The following is a 19,433-nucleotide window of genomic DNA, read 5'->3' as shown; positions in this document are numbered from 1 at the left end:
CTTCAGCAGCTTCTGCAACTCCTCTTGTAGGACTCCACACAGCAGCTTTCCACTTCTGGTGTTTTCCTACAATACGACAGGACCCATCAGTGAACAGGTGTCGTGGTTTTATTTAGTAGGGGGGGGCCTAAGGTGGTAGCTTCTGTAGGAAACTGCTAGAAGTCGCTCCCCTTTGTTCAGGGGACTTGGCCAGGCCTAGGGCGGACCCACTGCTGGCCAAGGCCGAGCCGATTGGTAGCAGAATGTCTCGTGATAACGCCTCTGCGATAACGTATTTAAGAATGGGAAAACAGAAAAAAAAAGAGAGAGAAGAGAAGATGTGAAGAAGCTGAGCGGGGGCAGAGGTGCAGAGGGGGAGGCGCAGGCCTCATGGGCCTTGCAGGCCTCATCCTCTGGCCTCTCGCCAGGCAGCCGACTGGGCCCGACTCGGTCCAGCCCAGCTGCAAGAAGTGGAGAGGAGATGAGAAGTGAATAAGATGTAAAAAAAGATCCTGAGAGACATCTACCAGCCTGTTGTGAGGAACGGCTGCAGACGCCAAGGTCAGTTCAGAAGGAGGGGGAGGAGTAATACAGCTCCTGGCCGAGATTCCCCTGCAGCCTGTGGTGGCAACCATGGTGGAGCAGGTTGTCCCCCTGCAGCCCATGGAGGTCCACGGAGGAGCAGAGATCCACTTGGAGCCTGTGAAGGACCCCGTACCGGGGGAGGTGGATGCCTGAAGGCAGCTGTGGCCCGTGGAGGGCCCGCTGGGACAGCTGTTCTGCAGAGACTGCACCCGTGGAAGAGATGACCCACGCCGGAGCAGTTCCATGAAGGACTGTGGCCCGTGGGAGGGACCCCACGATGGAGCAGGGGAGGAATGTGAGGCGTTCTTCCCCCGACCATGAAGCAGCGGCGTAGAACAACATATGATGAACTGACCGCGACCCCCATTCCCTCCCCCCCCCCCCCCCCCCCCCCCGTGCCGCTCGGGAGGGGAAGGTAGTAGAGATAATGTTAAGCTTGGGAAGAGGGAGGGGTGGATGGAGGTTATCTTGTTCTCTGTCTCATTCTCCTGCTGTTTGTAGTAATAAATGAATAGTTTTCCCCAAGTCGAGTCTGTTTTGCCCGTGACGGTAACTTTAAGGATTTCTCCCTGTCCTTATCTCAAACCTTGAGCCGTTTTTCCTTATATTTTCTCTCCCTGTTCTCTCGGAGTGTGGGGGGAGTGAGAGAGAGACTGCGTAGTCTGGTCCGATCGGGGCTGAACTACGACAACAGGGCATATCACCTCTCATTTTCTGGTAGATTGTTATATTGTGGGGCCTCTCCAGCACTTCTCACCTCTTCCTCTGGTGGCATTTAAAAATCTTTGCCTTCTGGCCAGTCCGTGATCACTTCCAATATCCCTGGGCAATTGGTGTTTTCTACTCAAGCCCGCTGTGTGAGCAGTGTGACCTTCTTACTCCACGTAGCATCAGTTGCGTGATGTGTAGAGGGAACATTCCCTTTGAACATCCAGCCCAGCACTGGCAGTCGGGGTGCCAGGGAGGAGCTGTGCTTCAGTACCAACCACATCCAAAGCAGCTCAAACTCCTTCATATGCTGCCAGTAGTTCTTTTTCAGTTGGAGTATGATGGTCCTCGGATCCTCTATATCCCCAGCTCCAAAACCCTGGGGGTCGAACTCAAGTCTCCCCTGGTGGTTTCTGCCAGAGACTCCAGGTAGGGCCATTCTCCCCAGCTGCGGTGTAGAGCACATTTTTTACCTCTTGTCCTGTCCAGACCTGCCCAAGGCCTACTGCATGAACAATCCCCTGTTTAATTTGTTCAAAGTCTTGCTCTTGTTCAGGGACTCATTTAAAATCATTCCTCTTTCGGGTCACTTCATAGAGAGGGCTTACAACCATACTGTAATTTGGAATATGCATTCTCCAGAAACCCACAATGCCCAAGAAGGCTTGTGTTTCCTTTTTGTTAGTTGGTGGAGACATAGCTGTTATTGATCACATCCATTGCGATGTGACAACGTCCATCTTGCCATTTTATTCTTAAATACTGGATCTCTTGAGCAGACCCATTGACTTTGCTTTATGGCAAAACCAGCTTTCAGAAGGATTTGGATTATTTTCTCCCCTTTTTCAAAAATTTCTGTTGCTGTGTTGCCCCATACAATGATGTCATCAATGTATTGCAGGTGTTATGGAGCTCCACCCTTTTCCAGTGCAGTCTGGATCAGCCCATGGCAAATGGTGGGGCTGTGTTTCCACCCCTGGGGCAGTCGATTCCAGGTGTACTGGATGCCCCTCCAAGTGAAAGCAAACTGTGACCTGCATTCTGCTGCCAAAGGGACTGAGAAGAATGCATGGGTGATATCAGTGGTGGCATACCACTTGGCTGCTTTTGACTCCAGTTCATACTGAAGCTCTAGCATGTCCAGCACGGCAGCACTCAGTGATGACGTAATGTTTTACCACAGAGCAGGATCAGCACAAAAGATTCAAATGCCAAAATGCACCACAAAATTAAGTTTCACCTGATTTATTCAAATAGAGAAGGCAATAAAGGATTAGTAGTGATTATCAACAGATTAACAGCAATAGCATTTAAAGGTAATGCATCTTATCATTGCTACATGAAAATAAGTACAGTGATTAAGAAAGATACATCACCAATTGCCCTGTTAATACGTTACCATCATCCAGATCCCCAGTCCCTGGGGAGCCCTGGTTGCAGCGAGGATTTGGAAAGTCTGTCCCGGCAATTGGGAGGTCCTATGCAGTGCGTCCACTCATACGTGAGGTCTTCAAAGTCACTGCAAGAGGGTCCAGCCTTTTATAGTGCTAAATAAACAACTTTCCTTCATTATTCTAAAATGTGGAACCACCTGGTTTCAGCTACCTCATAGGCCCCCCTCTAGAGCTTGGCCAGAGCTCAAAAGAGGAAACAAGGGAGTTGCTGTGATGTAACGCTTCTCTCTTGCATATCTTCTGGTTTTTCATACACAAAGCCAAAGAGCTGTTACCCATTCTTATGATGTACTTTCTCTCACTCTGTGTATACTGAAGAAGTTACAATTAAAACAACACAATCCTGCTGAACATAGTGTCGTGGTTTTGTTTAGTGAGGGGGGGCCTAAGGTGGTAGCTTCTGTAGGAAACTGCTAGAAGTCGCTCCCCTTTGTTCAGGGGACTTGGCCAGGCCTAGGGCGGACCTGCTGCTGGCCAAGGCCGAGCCGATTGGTAGCAGAATGTCTCGTGATAACGCCTCTGCGATAACTTATTTAAGAATGGGAAAACAGAAAAAAAGAGAGAGAAGAGAAGATGTGAAGAAGCTGAGCGGGGGCAGAGGCACAGAGGGGGAGGCGCAGGCCTCATGGGCCTTGCAGGTGTCACCCTCTGGCCTCTCACCAGGCAGCCGACTGGGCTTGACTCGGTCCAGCCCGGCTGCAAGAAGTGGAGAGGAGATGAGAAGTGAATAAGATGTAAAAAAGATCCTGAGAGACATCTACCAGCCTGTTGTGAGGAACGGCTGCAGACGCCAAGGTCAGTGAAGAAGGAGGGGGAGGAGTAATATGGCTCCTGGCCAAGATTCCTCTGCAACTCGTGGTGACGACCATGGTGGAGCGGGTTGTCCCCCTGCAGCCCATGGAGGTCCACGGAGGGGCAGAGATGCACCTGCAGCCTGTGGAGGACCCCACGCCAGAGCAGGTGGAGGCCTGAAGGAGGCATGGAAGAGATGACCCATGCCGGAGCAGTTCCACAAAGGACTGTGGCCCGTGGGAGGGACCCCACGATGGAGCAGGGGAGGAATGTGAGGAGTTCTTCCCTCGACCATGAAGCAGCGGCATAAAACAACGTATGATGAACTGACTGCAACCCCCATTCCCTCTTCCCCCCTATGCTGCTCGGGAGGGGAAGGTGGTAGAGATAATGTTAAGCCCGGGAAGAGGGAGGGGTGGGGGGAGGTTATCTTGTTCTCTGTCTTATTATCCTGCTGTTTGTAGTAATAAATGAATAGTTTTCCCCAAATTGAGTCTGTTTTGCCTGTGACGGTAACTTTGGGGATTTCTCCCTGTCCTGATCTCAAACCTCGAGTCGTTTTTCCTTATATTTTCTCTCCCTGTTCTCTCGGAGGGTGGGTGGAGTGAGAGAGAGACTGCGTAGTTTGGTCCTGATCGGGGCTGAACTACGACACATAGCAATGTGATACGGATCATCCATGGGTCAACTCTGTCTCAGGCCTGTTAGTCAGGCCCGGTCACTTCACGTAACTTCATTCAGTCCATGATAGTCCACTGTTAATCTCGGTTCTGCATTGTATTTTTGCACTGGCCATATGGGACTATTAAAGTGTGAGTGATTCTTGCTGATCACTCCCTGGCTCTCCAGTCAACGAATTAGCTTATGGATGGGGATCAGAGAGTCTCAGTTTGTGTGATTTTTAATGAATTCCGCGGTATGGTGCCCAAGGTGCATGAAAACAGTGCTGCATACAGATACCACCTTAACCTCATGGTCATTGATGTTATCATATCTGATTTGGATTTGCATGGCAAGGTTTTGATAGTGAGAGGGCTATAGGGGTGACTTCTGTGAGAAGCTGCTAGAAGCTTCCCCTTTGTCCAATAGAGCCAATGCCAACTTGGTGGACTTGCCGCTGCCCGGGGCCGAGCCAATCAACAACAGTGGTAACGTCTCTGTGATAACATATTTATGAAGGGGAAAAAAAGCAGAGGCAGAGGTGGGGGAGGAGGCACAGGCCTTGCTCCCAGCCTCCTGTGTGGGCGACTGTCTGTGTTGGGCCCAGCCTGGCCCGGTGGTGGGGAGAGAGGAGTTGAGAATATGTGAGAGAAACAACCCTGCAGACACCAAGGTCAGTGAAGAAGGAGCAGGAGGAGGTGCTCCAGGCACCGGAGCAGAGATTCCCCTGCAGCCTGTGGTGAAGACCATGGTGGAGCAGATTGTCCCCCTGCAGCCCATGGAGGTCCACAGTGGAGCAGATATCCACCTGCAGCCTGTGGAGGAGCTCATGTCAAAGCAGGCAGATGCCCGAAGGAGGATGTGGCCCTGTGGAAAGCTCGCACTGGAGCAGGCTCCTCACAGGACCTGTGGACTCATGGAGGACCCATGCTGGAACAGTCTGTTCTTGAAGGAATATACCTTGTGGAAGGGACCCATGCGGGAGCAGTTTGTGAAGAACTGTAGCCTGTGGGAAGGACTCATTCTTGAGAAGTTTGTGGAGGACTGACTCCTGTGGGAGGGACCCCACACTGGAGCAGGTGAAGAGTGTGAGGAGTCTTCCCTCTGAGGAGAAAGGAGCAGCAGAAACAATGTGTGACAAACTGACTGCACTCCCCATTCCCTGTTCCCCTGCGCTGCTGCAAGGGAGGAGGTAGAGAATATCGGGGGTAAAGTTAAGCCCAGGAAGAGAGGAGGAGTGGAGGGAAGGTGTTTTTAGGTTTTGCTTCTCATTATCCTACTTTGGTTTGATTGTTAATAAAGTAAGTTAATTTTCCCCAAGTCGAGTCTGTTTTGCCCATGATGACAGTAATTGCTGAATGATCTCTCCCTGATCTTGACCCACAATCTTTTTGTTATATTTTCTCTCCCCCATCCTACCAGGGTGGGGGAAAGGGGTGAGCAAGTGTCCGTGGGGTGCTTAGCTGCCAGCTGGGGCTAAACCACGACAATATCATAAGTCCATATTCCACAGTACAGCAAAATAGAAATCCTTATCATTCTCCCCCAGGTGATAAACAGCACCGCAGGAGATAGATAGTACATATAAGGATTTACATAACACAACCCTGTGACCAGCGACTATATAACTAATATAATAAGTGCATATAACAAATTTTGTTTCAACACACTCTGGTCAGATGTGTCGTTATTTCAACCCTTCATGCCCCGTGTTGGGTGCCAAAAAGGATTGTCATGGATTAGCTTCAGCCAGCAACTATGTACCATGTGGCCACTTGCTCACTTCTCCCCCAGCAGTGGGATGGGGAGGAGAATCTGTAAAAAAGAAAGGCATAACTCATGGACTGGATTAAAAAACAATTTAACAGGACAGCAAAGGAAGAGAAAACAAGGGAAAAAACCAATAACAATAATAGAATATACTAAGTGTGTGATTCACAATACAATTTGCTCACCACCCAGAACCCAATGCCCAGCCCACTCCCAAGCACAGATCCCAACACCCCCCACCATCTTGTCCTCCCATGCCCCATCGTGGTTCCCAGCGCCATCCCCACTTTATATACTGAGCATGATTTCATATGGTATTGAATATCCCTTTGGCTAATTTGGGTCAGCTATCCTGGCTGTGTCTACTCCTAGCTTCTTGTGAAAATTAACTCTATCCCAGCTGGAACCAGGACAGCTCTTCAGAAGGGACAGGCAAGGAAGGAGAGGCGGTGGGGTAGCCCTGTATGGTAGGGAGTGTTTTGACTGTCTAGAGCTTGATAATAGTGATTAAAGGATCGAGTGTTTATGGGTAAGAATCAGGTGAAAGGCCAACAAGGCAGATATCATGGTGGGAGTCTGTTATAGACCACCCAACCAGGATGAAGAGACAGATGAAATATTCTATGTGTGTTGTCCCAAATCTGGGTTCTTTTACCCAGTGTGCAGTACGCCAGTCTTACACACAGAGCAGAGTTATTTATTTATTTCATTTCTGCACAGAGATGGGTGCTAGGTGGTAAATTCACAAAGCTAGCACACCTGGTTGCAATCACATTACATATTTATACAATTCAGAATAACAGTTCTGCCTTTTGATCACACCTACTTAACTACAAGTACTTAACTACAACTTAGTTATTTTCTTATGTTAGCTTAAAGATACAATACTTAAATTTACTATGCATGCTTGGTAAGTAGGGGTCTTTATCTGAGGAGGGGGTGATTTTAGCACTAGAGGTGTGGTTTTCATATTATAATGAGAGAGTTCACTTTGAGGACACTAATTAGTGGGATTTCACTGACCATTCACAACCTTTATCAATGTTATGCTCCCCTTAGCTTAATAAATGTTTTCATGCTCCAGATCCCTCCTTATCTGCTTGGGCTTCTTCAGCAGGTCAGCCCTCCTTGAGCCTATCTCAGTGCTTCTTTGTTCTGGCAGATTTACAGCATCATCCTGCTTTTTCAGAACCATGTCTGCCACATTATATCAGTGCATAGTTGCTTAGTGCATAGCTGTTTAGAGCATAGCCTCAGACACTACTGCAAGCTAGGCAGAAAACCCACTACTGTTACCTTCTTTTTTTTTTTTTTTTTTCCGTTCTTTTATACCCATAGTTCCTCTAACCACCACCAGGTGTCCCTTATCTTTTTCCCAGCACCAGGTGTCCTCGATTTTGCTTCTCTTAGAAAGTCCCTTATATCTCAATCCCAGGGCTTCTGATATTCGTTGCCCCCAACAGTGTTGCTCTTTGCTTATCTTGGTTCTCCATTTGCCATGCAGATCCTTACTTACTTCATGCTCCTTTGACAATCATCCAGCTTTTGGCACCTTCTGGGGCAGGGTGTTTCTTTTTTATCGGTCTCTCAGTTTCTCTTCAAGGGTATAGTTGTTAGCAGGGTATGCATTGTTTATACAAAGAAACTTGACTTGCTCAAGTCATATTCTGTTCCACAAGATAGTCATTGTCCTTGCCTAATGAAAAATTTCATAAAAACTCATTCATGTATATTCATAAAAATTTAATTCATGGATATAATTTCCCCCCTTTGAGACTATGAGACCTTTCAGTAGTCTCATATGTCTCACTGTTCCTTTTCATCACCAGTATGTAGCTTCCCAAAATGTCTTGTTATCATATTCTTATTATATCTTAATAAAATCTTAATAAAATACAATTACAATCATTATTATAATATCCCAAGTACAGAGATAATGGGCCTGGTGGACACTCGACCTCTACGTAGGCAAGTCCTGTTTTCCAGGTACAGTTCATCGAGGGTCCCTTGTTAATTGAAGTTTAAGTTCTCCTGTTGGTGTGGAGGTCCACTTATCTTGATCTAAACAGCGTCTCCTGGTCCAAATGGGTGAACGGGTATGTCCAAAGGAAGAGAAACCTTTCAATTCAGGTACCTGTATAGTGAAGGTAAGGTCTGCGAAAGAGAAATCAAATATTCTTTAATTGTAGCCTGTCTTTTTATATGCATTTGGTCTCTGACGTTTAAAAAATTTGCAGGATGTGCTTTCCTGTACAAGATCTCAAAGGGACTTACTCCTTCCCTAGCCTTCAGGGGAGGTGTAGTTCCCACTTAATCTGTAAAAACTTGAAGATTCCTTGTACTACTTCTGCAATAAAATGAGACCCATTATCAGAGGAGATACTCTTTGGAATACCAAAACTGGGTATAATTTCTTTTAACAAAATCTTAATAACCTCTCTAGCTTTGTTGGTACAGCAAGGGAAAGCCTCTGGCCAACCAGAGAAGGTATCTACTAATACCAACATCTAGGTAATTCCGAAAAGTCTATTTGCTAGTGTTCTCCAGGGGTTATTCCTTGCTTTACAATTCCTCCCATAATCTTTTTCCCGATTTATGAATTAGACAATGCCTTAGATTCTAACGTTTGGATATTTGTTACCACTGCATATCTGGGTTTGATGGATGGACTGTTAGATGGATAAGGAATTAGCTAATGGCTGCTTTCAAAGTCAACAGCTCAATGTCCAAGTGGAAACCAGTAAGAAGTGATGTCCCTCAACAGTCCGTACTGGGATTGATATTGTTCAATATCTTCATCAACAACATAGTGAGATTGAGCTAACCCTCAGCAAGTTTGCAGATGACACCAAGCTAAGTGGTGCAGTTGATTCGCTTGAGGGAAGGGATGCCATCCAGAGGGACCTTGACAGGCTTGAGAAGTGGGTGCATGTGAACCTCATGAGGTTCAACAAGGCCAAGTGCAAGGTCCTGCACCTGGACAGAGGTAATCTCTAGTATCAGTACAGACTGGGGAATAATGGACTGAGAGCAGCCCTGAGGAGAAGGACTTGGGCATACTGGCGGATGAAAAGCTGGACATAAGCCAACAATGTGTGCTTGCAGCCCAGAAAGCCAATTGTATCCTGGGCTGCATCAAGAGAAGCGTGGCCAGCAGGTCGAGGGAGGTGATTTTCCCCCTCTACTCTGCTCTCGTGAGACCCCACCTGGAGTATTGCGTCCGGCTCTGGGGTCCCCAGTGCAAGAAAGATATGGACCTGTTGGAGTGGATCCAGAGGAGGGCCACAAAAATGATCAGAAGGCTGGAACACCTCTCATCTCAATAAAGACTGAGAGATTTGGGGTTTTCCAGCCTGGAAAAGAGAATACTCCAGGGAGACCTTATTGTGGCCCCTCCCTGTAGGGGCTTATAATAAAGACAGAGAGAGACTTTTTACCAGAGCCTGTAGTGACAGGACAAGGAACAGTAGTTTAAAACTGAAAGACGGTAGATTTAGATTGGACATAAGGAAGAAATTCTTTATGATGAGAGTGGTGAGACACTGGAACAAGTTGCCCAGAGAAGTTGTGGATGCCCCATCATTGGAAGTGTTCAAGGTCAAGTTGGATGGGATTTTGAGCAACCTGATCTAATGAAAGATGTCTCTGCCCATGGTAGAAGGGTTGGAACTAGATGATCTTTAAAGGCTGACCATTCTATGATTCTATTATTTGTAGTCAGTTAGAAACCTATGTTTTCTTTCTTATTATATGTTCAGATGCAAGCAAAAATAATTTTTCTTTGGCAATTTATTCATTTGAAAATCATATTTCTTGCTATATGGACCACTACAAATAAGAATGAGTGGCTGTCCAGTGGTACACCCTTCAGACAAACAATTAAAAACTTAAACTACTTAAACAAACTAACTGCTGCTTAATTTATAATTGCATTTATAATACTTTTTGCTCTCTCCAAGATGTTTTAATAGGTAGTTCCCAATTTGAATTTAATTATGTAGTGGTTTTTCATCATATTTTTTAAAATGACTGAAGCTTTTCACATAATTGTTGAAATTTAGTTGTTATTATTATGTTTTATAGGCAGAATTGACTGTATGGTTAAACATGAACAGTATTATTTTACCTTTTTCAACTTTAACTTTTTAGCTTCAGTAGCAGTTGGTTTTATTCTGTGAGGATTCTTTAAAATTGAATTCATTAAAACTATAGAAATTAGTTGCATGCAAAACACTCATTTTCATTGTGCCCAAGAACCAGATCTCTCATCTCATTTCTTCATAATAAATTATTACCAAGACTATTTTAATTTAAAAAAAAGAAAGACTTGAGCAAGAACTATTATTGGAACATGTGGTCAAGTTTCTGTGGAAAATTAGAACCAACTTTGCAGGGAAGTGCCTCTTAACTGGAAGATATTAACATTTCTATAATACTCCTAACTTTGACAACACAGATTATGAATGCAGACTGACCTCCTTGATAAGGTTAAATCATCACAAAAATCATGACAAAAAATACTGTGGAACTCTGATAAGATTTTAATGGAGAATGAAAGTCTAGAGGTGGGACAAGCTGCTGAAGGAATTGTACATCATATTTTTAATAGAGTTGTCGTAGTTCAGCCCCAATCGGGACCAGACTATGCAGTCTCTCTCTCACTCCCCCCACCCTCTGAGAGAATAGGGAGAGATAATATAAGAAAAAAAGGCTCGAGGTTTGAGATAAGGCCATGGAGAGATCCTTAAAGTTACTATTACAGGCAAAACAGACTCGACTTGGGGAAAACTATTCATTTATTTCTAAAACCAAAGCAGGATAATGAGACAGAGAACAAGATAACCTCCCCCCACCCCTCCCTCTTCCTGGGCTTAACATTATCTCTACCTCCTTCTCCCCTCCTCCGAGTGGCACAGGGGGGAAGAGGAAATGGGGGCTACGGTCAGTTCATCACACGTTGTTTCACGCTGCTGCTTCCTCGTCGGGGGAAGAACTCCTCACATTCCTCCCCTGCTCTGTTGTGGGGTCCCTCCCACAGGCTATAGTCCTTCATGAAACTGCTCTGGCATGGGTCATCTCTTCCACGGAATGCAGTCTCTCCAGAACAGCTGCCCCAGTGGGGCCTCCATGGGCCACAGCCTCCTTCAGGCCTCCACCTCCCCCGGTGTGGGGTCCTTCACGGGCTCCAGCTGGATCTCTGCCCCTCCGTGGACCTCCATGAGCTGCAGGGGGACAACCTGCTTCACCATGGTCGTCACCACAGGCTGCAGGGGAATTCTAGCCAGGAGCTGCATTACTCCTCCCCCTCCTTCTTCCCTGACCTTGGTGTCTGCAGCTTTTCCTCTCACAAAAAAATTATTCACAATGAGCAGGCAGATGCCTCTCAGGATCTCTTCACTTCTCATCTTCTCTCCACTTCTTGCAGCCAGGATGGGCCCAGTCAGGCCCAGATGGACACCCGGTGGGAGGCCAGAGGGTGAGGGCTGCAAGGCCCACAAGGCTCACGCCTCCCCCTCTCTGCCCCCGCTCAGTTTCTTCACATCTTCTCCCTTTTTTTCTGTTTTTCCCCTTCTTAAATATGTTATCGCAGAGGCATTATCTCGGAACATTCTGCTACCAATTGGCTCTGCCCTGGCCAGCAGTGGGTCCGCCCTAGGCCCGGCCAAGTCCACTGTACAAAGGGGAGCAACTTCTAGCAGTTTCCTACAGAAGCTACCACCTTAGGCCCCCCTCACTAAATAAAACCAGAAGAAGAGTTATTATTAAATCTTCAACATTGCTAATTTTATATAATGTTTTTATTATTCTTTAAGACTAATTATGAGACTTTACTGATATGATTGCTATTTGTGTCTTTTGGATCTCTGTCGTACATGGGCTGCTCTGTGAGCTTTCATTGTTCCTGGAGACATTTCTCTTTGATCACTGTCACCAATCTAAGGATGGATGTTGTTTTCTGCAACTTATTTTTCTTTTTTTAGATGTTTTTAAGCATGCTAGTGATGTGTATATTTTATTGCCATTTAAATGCAGTGTATTATAACTAGTAACTGATCCAGAAATTTATTTTGGAATTAGCTAACATTTGTGAGAATTTTAATCAGCAACTCTCTAAATATCATTTTAGGAATTAATATGCATATGTAACATGCTAAAATAAATATAATATTTATCACCAGTGTACTGTCATAATGTTCATATGTTTCTTCACTCATATTCACAACTGTCAGTTACTGGGGTTCTTTTTAGTAGAATAAAACTTGTGTAGCACTGTTTTTGTGGGTTGAAACTGTCAAATAGCTTACATGACTGTTTATCAGAGCAACTGATATTCACCAGAAGGAATCTTTCCATGCAAGTTGGATTTAAAAAATGAAGAAGGGTAAAAAGTATTAATGTATTATCTACTTTAAAGAGTATCCCTTCTATTGCTGTGACCTTTGCATATCATTTTTCTTGTGTTGTACTAAAAAGGAATGTTAGAAGAATATTATCACTACCATGTGTCTTTAAAAACACTTGAAGTCAAAGATACCTGTAAGTGCAGAGGGAACCGAAATTTCCTTCAGGTGACAACACAGGTTAGGGAAAGCAAATTTTGAAGAATTTTAGTCAACAATCACTAATGTGTCCACTGACTTCTTTCTCCTGGGGTAAGACAATTATGTTTACTGTTCTGCAGAGAGCAACAAAGTAGCAAAAGTGTAATACTGTTAGGTAACATTGTTCTTTGAGACCTGATTTAGGGTTTTAACAAGCAAGTTTTACTTTTGATGTTCAGTGTAGCAGTGGCTACAATAGTTCTTTTGGCTTAAGCAAACTAGTTTTAGAAACTACTATTATGAAAGCAACCACATACAAAATGTTGAAAGTGTTCCACTACTTTTCAGTGGGGGTTTTTTGTTTGTTTTTTTTTTCCAGTACAATGTAATATGCTTTATAACCTAATTTGAATAAGGTGCGCCAAGCTATTCGTGTTAGAATTTAATGTATCTTTATTAATATATAATAATATATTGCCTTCTTAAAGCATACAACTCTTGTCCAGAGTAGAATTTTTAGTATGTATTTGTTTAATGTTATGTTTGTATCTGTGTACAGAAAGCATAGAAACAATGTTGGACCAAGCAAACCTATTTCTCAGCCACGAAGAAACATTGTAGGCTGCAGAATACAGCATGGCTGGAAAGAAGGGAGTGGACCTGTAACACAATGGAAGGGCACAGTTCTTGATCAAGTTCCTGTAAATCCCTCTCTCTATCTTATCAAGTATGATGGATTTGATTGTGTATATGGGCTAGAACTGCACAAAGATGAAAGAGTTTCAGCACTTGAAGTCCTTCCAGACAGAGTCGGTAAGAGGTTTTTTCCTATATGCACGTATTGTCAGAACTTTGAAATTTTATTAAATTACTTTTCATCACATGGCAGATAATCTAAATGCTCTGTTTAATTTTTCTTGATTTCACAAAGATTTGATGATACCAGAGAGCATAGTGCTGTCTTTTGTCTTTAAATGGTATGCAGTAAATTCTGTATTTTTTCTTGTTTAGAGTCTTATCCCTAACAAGCTTATGTACATGTATCATTGATATTTCTATTAAAATTTAAATTCTGAGCCAGCTGAGAAATGTCCTGGCTATGTTGTCTTGTGTGTGTCTGACAGTAATTATGTGTTTCATTCGGGTTTTTTTTCATGTGCTTTTTCTAGGTATTAATACAAATGGAGGGAGAAAAGCATTTTCTAAGTGAAATAACTTTACTAGTAACAAGGCTTTATTAGTTTTCATAATTAGCACTGAATTGTTAAACTGCAGGATTTTTCCAAACTGTAAAGTTCAAAGCTTACCCTAGTGATTACTTATTTCTGAATGGAATAAGTTCTTGGTTTTCCTGACTGCAAAGAGATCAGTAGCAGTCTCTAGAATGGGGTTAAGGGAAACCCAATTGAACACCTTCATTAATAACTTCATACAGCTGCTTTGTGATTTAATCTCTCTTCCTCCCCTTCTCCCACAATACAAATATTTAAAATACAGACACTATTCTTTGCTGTGGCCTATATTGATCTCCCTTTACCTTGCATTATGATAGTTTGATTAATGGTCAGGGGTGTACAATGATGGAAAATGTCGATAAGAGTGTTAACATGTTCAAATAATTCTTCAAGTTCTGCAGTTCTCCAATCTTCAGCTCTCTGGAATGGACAGTATTTGTTTTGTATGTGAATTGACTAACTTTCAAACAAATTTGTTCATGAATCTGGATAAAGATTATTTTTTACAAAGACTGATTTCTGTACTTCTGAATGGACATACTTATGAACTGCTACTGTTTCAGCTTCATCTCGAATTAGCGATGCCCACCTGGCAGACACAATGATTGGCAAAGCTGTGGAACATATGTTTGAGACAGAGGATGGTTCAAAAGATGAATGGAGGGGGATGGTCTTGGCTCGAGCTCCTATTATGAACACATGGTTTTATATTACCTATGAGAAAGATCCTGTCTTGTACATGTACCAACTCTTAGATGACTATAAAGAAGGTGATCTTCGCATTATGCCTGATTCCAGTAAGTAGACCAGTTACTTTTTTCTTCTGGAAAGCGGCATGTCTCTTTGTATTATTGTTTAGCTTATGGTTTATATATAGAAAAGAGAGTTGACAAACAAGGATTTTTTAAGTATCAAAACTAACAAAGGTTACAGTACAACAGAAAAGACATCTATATTAAACAACTTCTGGAATATTTTACTTGAGTCAGTGGTGAAATATGAAATAAATACTGGAAAAAAAAAATTCCATAATAATTCCTAATTCTGCTAAAGACATACATACTATTGTGGAAGAGATTACACTTAGATTTTCTTAACAGAAACCTACAAACTAGAAGACTTCCACTGTTATTTTCTTATAGAAGTGTCACAAATCAAGAGCCATCTCAAGGAGCTGTAGTTCTGAAGCAGTTCTAATGAAACAGAATAATGTTTTGGGGCTAACTAAAATAGTCAGATTAATTTAGTTTGGGTAGGCATCTTCAGTCTGGAAAGCTTTTGAATACTTTCTTGGAGGAAAGAAGAATCTTTTTAAAACTCGTTTTCGCTCACATGTTTAAACACATAAACAGGAAAAAGTTTTCAATAGGTTAGGAGGGATATTTTTTCTTCCTTGCTTTAAGTGAAAGTTAGTGGGTTTTTTTCCTATAAATATATGTCGTGGTTTTGTTAGTGAGGGGGGGGCCTAAGGTGGTAGCTTCTGTAGGAAACTGCTAGAAGTTGCTCCCCTTTGTACAGCGGACTCGGCCGGGCCTAGGGCGGACCCACTGCTGGCCAGGGCAGAGCCGATTGGTAGCAGAACGTCCCGTGATAACGCCTCTGCGATAACGTATTTAAGAAGGGGAAAACAGAAAAAAAAAGAGAGAGAAGAGAAGATGTGAAGAAGCTGAGCGAGGGCAGAGGCGCAGAGGGGGAGGCGCAGGCCTCATGGGCCTTGCAGGCCTCACCCTCTGGCCTCTCGCCGGGCAGCCGACTGGGCCCGACTCGGTCCAGCCCGGCTGCAAGAAGTGGAAAGGAGATGAGAAGTAAATAAGATGTAAAAAAAGATCCTGAGAGACATCTACCAGCCTGTTGTGAGGAACGGCTGCAGACGCCAAGGTCAGTTCAGAAGGAGGGGGAGGAGTGATGCGGCTCCTGGCCAAGATTCCCCTGCAGCCTGTGGTGATGACCATGGTGGAGCAGGTTGTCCCCCTGCAGCCCATGGAGGTCCACGGAGGAGCAGAGATCCACTTGGAGCCCGTGAAGGACCCCATACCGGGGGAGGTGGATGCCCGAAGGAGGCTGTGGCCCGTGGAGGGCCCGCTGGGACAGCCATTCTGGAGAGACTGCACTCCGTGGAAGAGATGACCCACGCCGGAGCAGTTCCACAAAGGACTGTGGTGTATGGGTGGGACCCCACGCTGGAGCAGGGGAGGAATGTGAGGAGTTCTTCCCCTGACCATGAAGCAGCGGCGTGAAACAACGTATGATGAACTGACTGCAACCCCCATTCCCTCTTCCCCCTCTGTGCCGCTCGGGAGGGGAAGGTAGTAGAGATAATGTTAAGCTTGGGAAGAGGGAGGGGTGGAGGGAGGTTATCTTGTTCTCTGTCTCATTCTCCTGCTGTTTGTAGTAATAAATGAATAGTTTCCCCCAAGTCGAGTCTGTTTTGCCTGTGACGGTAACTTTGAGGATTTCTCCCTGTCCTTATCTCAAACCTCGAGCCGTTTTTCTTATATTTTCTCTCCCTGTTCTCTCGGAGGGTGGGTGGAGTGAGAGAGAGACTGCGTAGTCTGGTCCTGATCGGGGCTGAACTACGACAGATTTTCACAGAATCAGTTTTCTTCAAGAGATTTGGATAGCTAGTAAAAAAAAAAAGAAAAAAGTTTGTCAAGAATATTGTACCCTCATTTCTCCCCTGCATCTCAAAAGCACTTCTCTGACAGAGAGGCAATTTTAGCTTTAAAGTAAATTATTAATTAGATAATTAGTGTTTGGCTATGCAATGCACTACATAAATATTATTTAAAATTCATTCATTCGAGTTCCTCAGACTGTCTTCCTTCATATCTAGCACTGACGACAAATAGTTGGATGGCTGAGTAAACAAGTGACACTTACTGCATAACCTCTGTAGTAATGTTATGATTTTAGATTTTTTTCCCCCTGTCGTGGTTTAGCCTCGCTCAGGACCAATCTACGCAGTCTCTCTCTCACTCCACCCACCCTCTGAGGGAATGGGGGAGAGAATATAAGAAAAAAAGGCTTGAGGTTTGAGATAAGGCCAGGGAGAGATCCTTAAAGTTACTGTTACAGGCAAAACAGACTTGACTTGGGGAAAACTATTTGTTTATTTCTAAAACCAAAGCAGGAAAATGAGACAGAGAACAAGATAACTTCCCCCCACCCCTCCCTCTTCCCAGGCTTAACATTATCTCTACCTCCTTCCCCCCTCCCTGAGCGGCACAGGGGGAAAGAGGGAATGGGGGTTATGGTCAGTTCATCACATGTCGCTTTACGCCACTCCTTCCTCCTTGGGGGAAGAACTCCTCACATTCCTCCCCTGCTCCAGCGTGGGGTCCCTCCCACAGGCTGCAGTCCTTCATGAACTGCTCTGGCCTGGATCGTTTTTCCACGGGGTGCAGTCCCTCCAGAACGGCTGCCCCAGAGGGCCCTCCACGGGCCACAGCCTCCTTCAGGCATCCACCTGCCCTGGCGTGGGGTCCTCCACAGGCTGCAGGTGGATCTCTGCTCCTCCATGGACCTCCATGGGCTGCAGGGGGACAGCCTGCCTCACAATGGTCTTCACCACAGGCTGCAGGGGAATCTTGGCCAGGAGCCACATTACTCCTCCCCTTCCTTTTCCACTGACCTTGGCATCTGCACCCGTTCCTCTCACAAGGAATTCTTCACAATCAGGCTTAGGCAGATGCTTCTCAGTTTCTCTTCACATCTCCTCTCCACAATCAGGCCCAGATAGCTGCCTGGTGGGAGGCCAGAGGGTGAGGACCACAAGGCCCACAAGGCTCACGCCTCCCCCTCTCTGCCCTGGCCAGCAGCGGATCTGCCCTAGGCCTGGCTAGACGAGTCCGCTAGACAAAGGGGAAACTACTTCTAGCAGCATCTTGCAGAAGCTGCCACCGTAGCCCCCCCTCACTAAATAAAACTAACACACTGGCCTAACAAAAAGCAACATATCTATGGCTTGAAGAGAGTGACCCACAAATGTTAATGGAAAAAATGACCTTCCTATTTCTAAAGAAACAAATAAAGCAAGCTCTTTCAGAGTTGGCACCTCCAAATACCTTGTAATTCCTTTTTAAATTCTGCTTTGCTTTCTTCCATCTTAGAAAAATAAGCTAAATGTCTTATGCTTTCCATATTTAGGAATTACATTTTTAATGCACTTTTTTTTTTTCCTGAGACTATCTATTTATCTCTGTTTCTAAGACACTGAACTATGAACTACCTTCCCTGAATCTGGATCTTTTGCAGACAATGTGAATTGTGTCCTTAAGGATACTTCTGTGTACATTTTGCTAGAAAAGCAAATAATATAGTTAGACTTCTCAACAGTATCCACTCTAGTGTGAAATCAAAAGCCCCTTTTAACAGGACTATTGATTAAGGAGGTTACACTTAGCTTGGAAGATGTGGTCTTGTTGCAATGGCATGTTTGCATTGACATTTTGGATAAAGCGTGTGGGAAGAGGGAGTTCTAGCACACCTGCCTTTCTGTTAAAGAAACTCAGTGTCTTGTTTTTCTGGGGGCTTAAATTCAGTTATCTACAAACATGTTCTATAATTGATGTGTAAACCTTCATGTCAAAAGATTTACTTTTCTAACTAATTGAAGTGCTATTTTTTACTTAATAAAATTGACGATGGTATTACCTAAAAAAAAAATAAATGTATCTTCTTCTTTCAAGAAGCATGGCAATATTTAGGTGCTTGTCTGAACAATCAACTTGTTTTAGACAGACTGCATTTTAAACTTGTGATTGTTTCTTAACTTTTAAAGAAGGGTTTGCAGTTTTGTATATTGGAAAAAATCCATAAATGTCTACCAGAGTACATTATATTTTCATATTACAGATGATTCACCTCCTGCAGAACGGGAACCAGGTGAAGTTGTGGACAGCCTGGTAGGCAAACAAGTGGAATATGCCAAAGAAGATGGCTCAAAACGGACTGGCATGGTCATTCATCAAGTTGAAGCCAAACCATCTGTCTATTTCATCAAGTTTGATGATGATTTCCATATTTATGTCTACGATTTGGTGAAGACATCCTAGACATCATCATGAACTTCTTCCAAATTTGTGGAACTGTTAAATGTAAAATTTGTAGACACAAAGACTTGACTGTTTTTCAGTTGAATGAAAGCTTAAATGTTCCTGCGAACCCACAATCTCTGCCAGCAAAACTGTTTGGTTCTGAATAATACAAATTTATGTGAACATGACATATGTTGCATAAGAGAACTCATTTTCTTGAAGGAAGTCGATATATTTGGGTGGGATAGTATTGTAATCTAGATTTTTTTCATAGGTTTAAACTTTTTCTTCAGCCTTGCATTCACCTGTTCAACTGCTACATGCAAATGTAGTTTGCTATTTTTGATATGCCTTCTTTTGTAACATTACATTTAATTTCTAGGCAGTCCTTGTTTTCTGGGTTGGGACAGAGATGACTCTTCTGAAAGGTTTAAGCAGTTTTTGCAGCAGTAAGGAGTGCCTAACCCAAGTAACATCAATCTACTGTGTTTCTACACTTTATTTCAAATTAAGCTTTTTAAGAACTTGCAGTACATGGAACTATTTGTGCATTTTTACTAAACACAAGACAGTAGGATATTAAGTGTTTGACTTACGCACCTTTCAGTGAAAAGGCTTTAAACTATAAAAATATATTTAATCTGTATAACCAGTTAATTAGAAAATACAGGT

General features: G+C 43.9%; 1 protein-coding gene across 1 annotated transcript in view; it reads left to right on the top strand.

Moving 5' to 3' along the window:
• Window positions 1–18,780, top strand: part of LOC147596682 (spindlin-Z-like) — a 35,555-nt gene extending 16,775 nt beyond the window's left edge. The window contains exons 3-5 of the mRNA XM_086769729.1: window positions 13,050–13,303; window positions 14,289–14,522; window positions 18,580–18,780. Of these exons, the coding sequence (XP_086625855.1) occupies window positions 13,050–13,303; window positions 14,289–14,522; window positions 18,580–18,779 (688 nt within the window). The 3' untranslated portion in view covers window position 18,780. The remainder of the gene's footprint in view (window positions 1–13,049; window positions 13,304–14,288; window positions 14,523–18,579) is intronic.
• The last annotated feature ends 653 nt before the right edge of the window (window positions 18,781–19,433 follow it).

The sequence above is a fragment of the Chlamydotis macqueenii genome, chromosome W (assembly GCF_036417535.1).
Source record: "Chlamydotis macqueenii isolate bChlMac1 chromosome W, bChlMac1.mat, whole genome shotgun sequence".
Classification (NCBI taxonomy): domain Eukaryota; kingdom Metazoa; phylum Chordata; class Aves; order Otidiformes; family Otididae; genus Chlamydotis; species Chlamydotis macqueenii.
This window is presented reverse-complemented; position numbering and strand designations above follow the sequence as displayed.